This window comes from Arvicola amphibius, chromosome 5 (genome assembly GCF_903992535.2).
Source record: "Arvicola amphibius chromosome 5, mArvAmp1.2, whole genome shotgun sequence".
Classification (NCBI taxonomy): domain Eukaryota; kingdom Metazoa; phylum Chordata; class Mammalia; order Rodentia; family Cricetidae; genus Arvicola; species Arvicola amphibius.
In genome coordinates, this window is record NC_052051.1 from 68,200,755 (window position 1) to 68,209,199 (window position 8,445).

At 41.0% G+C, this 8,445-nt stretch overlaps 1 protein-coding gene across 1 annotated transcript; it reads left to right on the forward strand.

Moving 5' to 3' along the window:
- Positions 1 to 5,328: 5,328 nt before the first annotated feature.
- Positions 5,329 to 7,188, forward strand: Fshb (follicle stimulating hormone subunit beta). The gene is made up of 2 exons (XM_038332030.1): positions 5,329 to 5,487; positions 6,958 to 7,188. The coding sequence occupies exons 1-2, from the start codon at positions 5,329 to 5,331 to the stop codon at positions 7,186 to 7,188; spliced, it is 390 nt and encodes a 129-aa protein (XP_038187958.1).
- Positions 7,189 to 8,445: the final 1,257 nt, after the last annotated feature.

Here is an 8,445-nt window from a genome sequence, read left to right on the forward strand (position 1 = left end):
CAAAATGAAAATGAAATCCATATGTATGTGCGGAATGCTTACTCTGTGCATGTTCTAGTTGCTGTAAGCCTAGGAGATATTTTTAGCTTTGTGCATTAGCGGGCGCCTGATAGCAAACCGACTGACTTCTTACAGGAACAATGTTGTGGAATATTCCGAGTGCTATCCCTGCTTTGAAAGGCACTCTATCAGGAGAATGCTATGCCAGTGTGGTCTACTTTGTTCTGAAGAAAGAAGCTACAAGGGAGATAAGCATTTTGTGCCATTGTCCCCTCTGATAAAATTAATTAAATCCCCAGTTGGCAGTCCCTGTGGAGAAGAAAAAAAAATTAGTACAAAGACTGACTCTCCTGACCTCTTCTCAGAAAAACACCAAATACACACTCTGTCCTCGTATTGACAGGAATTGGAAAACAGTGGGCTTTTTGTTTTCTTGTTTGCTGCGCCCGTATCAGTCAACCTAGTCTGACAACGAACAATGCACGTGGACCAGACGTTAGACCACCAAGTAGATCTACCAACCTCGGTAAACTTACTCATTAGCTACCAAGTCATATGCTAGAATTATCCAGCAGAAATAAAATTTGAGCCATTCTAGAATTCAATTATTTCCAATTACCACATTTGAATGCAAGGCCAAAGTTCAAATGGAATAGATAAGATTTCCACTTCATAGTTTAGTTAGGTTCATATATCTAAATGAATGTCATTTCTAACATAATAAAGACAAAATTATTAATGAGAGAGCTTAGATGCTTTCTTCATTTGTTTTGAAGATCCAACATCTATTTTAGACCCAACAGAGCATTTTAATTATTAGCCAAATTTCAAGCCCAAAGTAAATGGCATGTGATTGGTGTCTGCTATAATTGGACAGCAAAGATCTACGCTGTTCTTGCTGGATCGTTTAATGGGGTTAAAACAATAAAATTAGGCAGTTTCTATAGGGACATTACATCACAGGTTATTTATTATAGTGACTTAAATGAAGTTGTAAGTAAATTTTTAAAATTAAAATAATTTCAAGAATAAATAAAACAAAAACCAAACTACATTAACCATTTCAAACTTTACATTTCACACCATACATCATGTGGACAAGTGAAAAGGGGGAGGCAAGAGGCTCACTGTAGAGAACAGGGAACCACTCCAAATTTCAGCTCTGGTTATGCCCTGTTCTAAACTCATGCATGAATGAATTGCTTGAAGAACTCCTTAGCAACTCAAAGAAGACACTACATTGCAGAAGCACTGACATCTTAAGAGTTGGAGAAGTTGGTGTTATCTGGATTCTCAGAAGTCTGCTGCTTATAAAGTAGGGTGTATTTCACCACTGAGGTAGGGACTCAAAAGAAAAGAAACAGAAAATACTAGGTTGAGAGAAAACACTGAGGACTAAAAAGTGTGCGTGGGACTCGATCCAATAAAGAGCGATGTAGTAGGTTTCCCTGAATATTGTTCAATATTTCAGTGAGCAGTGAGCTGATGTTGGTATATTCATGCCCAAGTAGATTTTATTTCTGGGGGATGGAAAGACAGCAGACGCTGTATCAACCAGCGACCAGTCAAGATAGCAGGAAACCCACCCGATGAAACACAGGAGCCCCAAAGAATTTCTGAGAAGCTACATAGGAAAATGAGTCAATCCAAATAAATTCTCCTTACTTGTAGGACAGAAGAATACAGAGGGAGCTGCTAGAGGCCAGAAGGAGAGAACCTCAGGGGAGGCTCCAAGAACAACTGGGATTTCCTCAGAAGAGCCGGAGCCTGGCAGAGAGAGGAGCTGCCCATTGCAGCCTGTGGACACACCAGTATTTACAGTCACTCCAGTGAATACAATCCTAAGAGTAAAGGAAACAGAATACTGAGCGAGCAAAGCTCACACTTGCTCTTTTTCATTTTTTGCTAACCATTCCCCTTGGGACGGTTAAGTCTTTTCACACAGCACCGTGAGACGTGTTCCTTGCTGATGTCCTTTCTCCCAAAACAGCAGAGCCAAACAAGGAAAGGGAATGCACTGGGCAGCCAGCAGGCTAAGCTGCTGCACAGCACACAATGATCTTTTGTTCAATTAGATATAACCCAAAATAAAAAGGTTTAAGAGTGCTCAGTGAGCTACTGACATCCATTAAGAAGCATAGGAAATAATAGATGAATTTAGCTATAGGAAGCATGCAACCAAGACAGGTCTGGGGCTTCTTGAAAGGCAAGAAGGATGGGGGTATTTTAGAACCCTGATCTAAGTGCAAATTAAAATATTGACAATTAGAATGGCCTCTTAAATTTTTGTTTTCATTTAAACTCTTGACTGCTATTTTGCCTAAAGTTGTCACAGGTGTTTGAGAGCCTCTGTCTTGACCCTGCTCCAAAAGGAGTGAGTGACGGGGGCATTTACACCACCCCAAATCTGCATGGTTCAATGAGCGGCGTTCTGGATATGAAGGCAGAGAGAACTGAGTGTGAACACCAAATTCACCCCAACAAGTGTGTAGCCTTGCTTAGTTTCATTTTCCACATCTTCCCAAAGAGAGTGATAACTCCTTCAAAGGTTACTGTCAAGATTACATATGAATACATATTTAATATGCTTATGTGTTGATGAGGAGTGGGCACTAATGTAAAGAAGCTGCTAATATTTTAAGTATATATTTCGGGAACTACTGAAACTACATACACATATATTATTGAAATATAGAAGTTGATATATGGCCACACAAAAATACTTTGTGAATGTATATTAAGTCCATGTAAAGAGTTTACTCCAAAATATAAGGGATTGCTAAGAGCGATCCCAATGTTAAGACTCCTTTAAAAAAAACTTCCACAGCTTTCAGCAAGTAACTTGTCCTTACTACCAAATGGTGGTTATGGCTGCTGTTTTATGGTCCCAGTTTTACTGGGAAAGGAAATTAATTAGAGAGCAGTATATAGCCTATTACAATGACTCTTGACCATCATACCTACCCTCCCTCCACACCTGCCCTCCTCCACACCTGCCCTCCCACCACACATTCCCACCCTCCCTCCACACCTGCCCTCCTACCATACCTGCCCTCCCTCCACACCTGCCTTCCTCCACACCTGCCCTCCTCCACACCTGCCCTCCCACCACACATTCCCACCCTCCCTCCACACCTGCCCTCCTACCATACCTGCCCTCCCTCCACACCTGCCTTCCTCCACACCTGCCCTCCTACCACACCTGCCCACATACCACACCTGCCCTCCCTCCACACCTGCCCTCCTACCACACCTGCCCTCCTACCACACCTGCCCTTTCTCCACACCTGCCCTCCCTCCACACCTGCCCTCCCACCACACCTGCCCTCCCTCCACACCTGAACTTCCTCCACACCTGCCCTCCCTCCACACCTGCCATCCCTCTACACATTCCCACCCTCCCTCCATGCCTCCACTAAGCTCTGCCTTCCTGCTTGGTTGGGGGCTAACCTCCCCATGTTCTTGCCTAAAGCCAGATCCTCTGTATGTGCTCTAAAAACCCTCTGTTCTCTTGTCTTTAGGAACATCCTGAACTCTCTGCAGCTTACTGGTTTTCACTCTATTTAAACACATGCCTATCTCCATAAGAACAAGCATTTGCTTCCCACCCCCATAAAAGTAAAAACAAAAATAAATTATTTTTACTCTACTTCTACACTGCCCCAATTACCCAGTTTTCTTGCTAATGCTCATAACAAAATTCTTAAAAGAATCGTCTATGTTTACTACGCTTCATCTCTTCCCAACCATTTAAACAAGCACCAGGTAAGAGTTCCCATCCACTGAACTTCTCCAGCTAAGGATTGGATCTGTATGTTGTAAGATCTGCTGTACAATCTTAGCCCTTCTCTCATGCAGCATTTGGCTTACTTGTCACTTCCTCTACTCTGACACCTTCCCTTCACCTAGCCTCTAGGACAGCATATTCTCTTCAGCTCATAACTTCAGCAACCCTGCTAGAACTCATTTGGATGGAAGAAAAGGAGAGGAAGAAGAAAACGAGGCTGAGGAAGAAGACTCATTGTATCCTTGACATTTTACTACTGAAGTTTAACCACATTCAACTCTTCTATTCTCATTAAACTCACTCCCTTGTACTCTCACCCAGCTCCATGCCACCAACTTCCAAATTTATACCTTCAGTCAGCATATTTCTCTAAACTCCAGAGTCGCCAGTCTATTTAAGTGTATTATAGACACGCCAAGGTCAGTATGTCTCTACAGAACGTCTTAGGTTTTCCCCAAACGAACATGTTCAGCCATCCCATTTTTAGAGTTCAGTCTGTTCTCAGAACAGTTGATTAGACATATTTTGGTGTTCCTTCTCAATGGAGCCAAAACGGTGCTTGGAAAGGATTCCGAGTTCTCCAAGTTAAAGATCAGAAAGAGCAGTCTAGACTCTAGAGTCATTTTTAATTTAGCAAGGGAAAGGAGTGGGCGTGCTACCATATCAGATTCCACTTGTACAGAAAGCATCACCACTGATAGCATGTTCTGGTCCATGGCGTTTAGACTACCTTGGCAAGGCTTGATCTCCCTGTCCGTCTAAACACTGATTCACCTAACAGCAGGCTTTGTGTTAGTATTGGTCATGTTAACACCCGGTAAATCCACAGGGTGTTAGTTTTGTATAAAAGGAGGTGTGTGACTTGACTCAGTATTCAGCGTTCCCCAGAAAAGACAGCTGACTACAGAGGTGAGTCTCATATTTAGAGCAGAAAGGAGAGCTGCTTTGGAAACTGCAGGTTTTCAGGATGTAGAGACGGAATGACCATTCTCTGTCACTGCTGTATAGAAACTTACTCTTGTTAACGTGGCTTCTCAAATATGGCCAATGCGCTATCATCAAGAATCTGACTTAGAGACCAGTTTGCCTAGCTTCTGAAATATAACTCATTGTCAATAAATGTGGGCAAGCAGAAACATATGTTTAAATGGTGATAAAAATTAAGAAATCGTTTTGTTATATAAAATTTTCTTCCTTTTCAGCAAACTAATCTTCAAAAACTATTAATATAAGCAAATATAAGGATCACAAATTACGTGATTAGAATAATCATTTTGAGATAGTAATAATTTCATTGTTAAATAATCATATTGAAGTTTTGATCTATATGTTTCTACTTTTACCTATCCTACCCACAAGCCCCCCCCTCCAAAAAAAAAAAACAGAGGAATAATGGTCTAGGAAGCAAGACAGTTAAAAATTCCTGCTCAAGCATAATGTTTGAGAAAGATGAGTGAGCTGTTTCTCAATTTTCACATCGATTTTAATTATTGGATTTCTCTATTGCTAACAGGACATAGCTGCTTGCTTCCCAGCCCAGGATGAAGTCGATCCGGTTCTGCATTCTATTCTGGTGCTGGCAAGCAATCTGCTGCCAGGGCTGTGAGTTGACCAACATCACCATTGCAGTAGAGAAGGAAGAGTGTCGCTTCTGCGTCAGCATCAACACCACTTGGTGTGCAGGATACTGCTACACGAGGGTAGGTCCTGTGCTCTGCTGGGGAGGGGTATGAGGCGAGCCAGAGGAGTCTGCACTTTAGCAATATTTTAATTTTCCAGGCAATAGATAGCCACAAGTTCCCTAATCATTAGTATCTGTGTTGTGAATGGGGTTAGTAATTAGGATGCCAGTTTGAGACTGTGATTTTATTTGGAAACCTTAGAATTGGATAAACTGGGTGATATACATTGACTCTATTCCTAAATATAACATATTTCTATGCCATATTTTCATATTTTATATGTAGATGTATAAATAGGGACACACACACACACACATATATATATATATATAATCATAAAAGAACAATAATATTTTCTTAAAGGCAATTTTTATAATTAGAGTCTTGAGATGATTCCAAATAAGTATTCATGTCACTTGAAGACACAAACAACACCTTATAAAAATTGTCTTGAGATCTGCTTGCACATCCTGCCTACAAGTAACCCAAGAACACTGTCAATCCTGGCAGGCTTTTTAAACTCACAAACATAACCCCCACTTTTTAAGCCATTGAGAGATGGAAGATTCAGAGGCATTACGTCACTAGTCTGAATTCACACCACTTCTTTGCATTAATACAAGTAAAGAGACAGTTCCCACTTGCCTTTTTTTTAGCCCATTTTCCCCTGTTATTCATGTAGAATTTCATACCACAGACTGAGAAAAGCAGAACTTTCTCATGAGATACCCTTTATTCTATAGTGAAAGAGTTCAATCAAACTCCATTGACTATACTCTTTATTGACCCTTTCTGGGACTATTGATTAGGCAGCATGCCACAGAAACAGAAATGAGCAGCAGCCTTATTTTCTCCCCTCAGCACAAATAAATTTTCCGCTGGAAAGTTCTAGAATGAACAATTTTTTATTTCAAAAAAATCTTATAGGTAGAGTACACATCCTTTGAGGCTAATACTCTCCAACATAACCAGCATTGAAAAGGGAAAAGTTGTCTGTCAAGCAATGACATGATCTACCTGGGTATTCATAAACACAATAAGCATTAATATTCATATATTGTTTCACTATTTTATAAAAGCAAACAGTATACTTCTTTCCTGAGAGTTAAGCTGTAATATTTGCAATTTGTCATACATATAGTATGACAAGGCGACTAAATTTCTAAAGTTATTATGTCTCTTTCCATCACTCCTCTATATTCCATTTCAAAGTTCCTTTGTATTCTGACAAATAACTAATGTTCTGATATACCCATGGGGATTAGGAAAGAAATGACTTATATTTTCTGCAAGACTTCCAGAACAATTAAGAAATGTTCCAGAAAAATTAGGAAACGAATCAGACTTCCTAGGTGGTCAATGAGGCTCTGTGGGTTTTGACGGGTAAACGTGAAAGCATGCGGTATTAAATTACGGTCTCATTTTGACTAGCCTGAACGGAAACTTCAGAAAAGTATATCCTAATCCTCCCTTTCCTGAACTCCTCAGGATCTGGTGTACAAGGACCCAGTCAGACCCAACACCCAGAAAATATGCACCTTCAAGGAGCTGGTGTACGAGACCATAAGACTGCCTGGCTGTGCTCACCACGCAGACTCCCTCTACACATATCCCGTAGCCACTGAATGTCACTGTGGCAAGTGCGACAGCGACAGCACAGACTGCACCGTGCGAGGCCTGGGCCCCAGCTACTGCTCCTTCGGTGAAATGGAAGAGTAAAGAACAAGGGACATTTCCGTTTTCCCACCCGTGTCCTGAAGGACCACGATAGCCAAAATGTGTCTTGCTCATCCTGGGGCTGCAAAGCACTGGCTTAGCAACCACCAGTCCCGCTGGTGTCACTGTCCTGACAGGGAAGAGGAGCTCAGGCCTGGCTAGTAGTGGGGCCAGGACTCAACTGCCGCTTATCACTCTCTCCATCCTGTTGGTTACCTAAGTTTTATTCACTCTCCTAAGAGCTTGGGGAGTGCTTTCCTCTTCAGGCACCTTAGGAACCACCTAGGGCAACCCCTTCCTTTTAGACAGAGGGATGCGTGAGTCCAGAGGGAGGGATGGAAGGTACAAGTCTGTGAAGGCGTTAAATCTAGTACAGTCTTCTGTTAGAGACTAAAGAGTGAATGCAAAATGAAAGCCCGCACGGAATTAACTGGAAAACTCAATGACTTCCTTAAGGAAAAGAAGACTACCAGACATGCCCCATGCAGGCAATTGTTCCTATAGCTGGCTGAAAAAAGCTGGCCCAGCAAGGTCAGGCTATTCAGCTTTTCTGAAGCAGGTGAGGTATCCAGAAGGCACGAAATATCTGTGGGTTGCTGCGTGAAGATGCAGACAGGAGGAGGTGACCAGGCTCAGAACGTGGTGGCAAGCCACCATGTACTTTAAAGAGAAAGAAAAAAATTAATTTGGGACTGTGGATATTAATTCACGTTTATTCATTACTTTAAAAAATTATCAAATGCTACTAGGGTCCTTTGGAATCGCAGGAAGCAACAGTGATGTTTGATAGGTAATCTTGCTAGCTTTTCCTCACATGCTAGAAGTAAGGATTTGGAAGTAGGTTTCAAAGCAATTTTAGCAATTGAAGAAATGCATTTAGTTTACCTACAAATATACCTGTATAAATTAATGGCTATAAATAATTAATCAATAGGGGAAACTGCTGTTTTCTAGAACACCCTACTTTTTGTCTTTGGCCAATCCATGTCCTCCTAAATCTGTATTCCTTTCAGAGAAGTAGATCCTGGAAACATATCATAAGTTGAATTCTTCTAAAGATGTGAACTCTTTTAGCCATGTACTTACTTCATAGTTATGATGCTGGAGTAATTTATTTAAATCTTATTTTTTTAATAAAAATGATATTTACAAAAGTCAAAGTTTGATTGCTTCATACACAAACAGATAGCCTACATGTTGATATGTTTATAACATTGTTAGAAAAAAATCTTTAAATATAATCCTAGTGTTTCTACAAAA

What these genes read in the sequence shown, in the direction of transcription:
- Fshb (XM_038332030.1), top strand. Translation starts at nt 5,329, where the DNA reads ATGAAGTCGATCCGGTTCTGCATTCTATTCTGGTGCTGGCAAGCAATC. An exon ending in CAGGATACTGCTACACGAGG is followed by an intron (nt 5,488 to 6,957) that starts GTAGGTCCTGTG and finishes TGAACTCCTCAG; the next exon opens with GATCTGGTGTACAAGGACCC.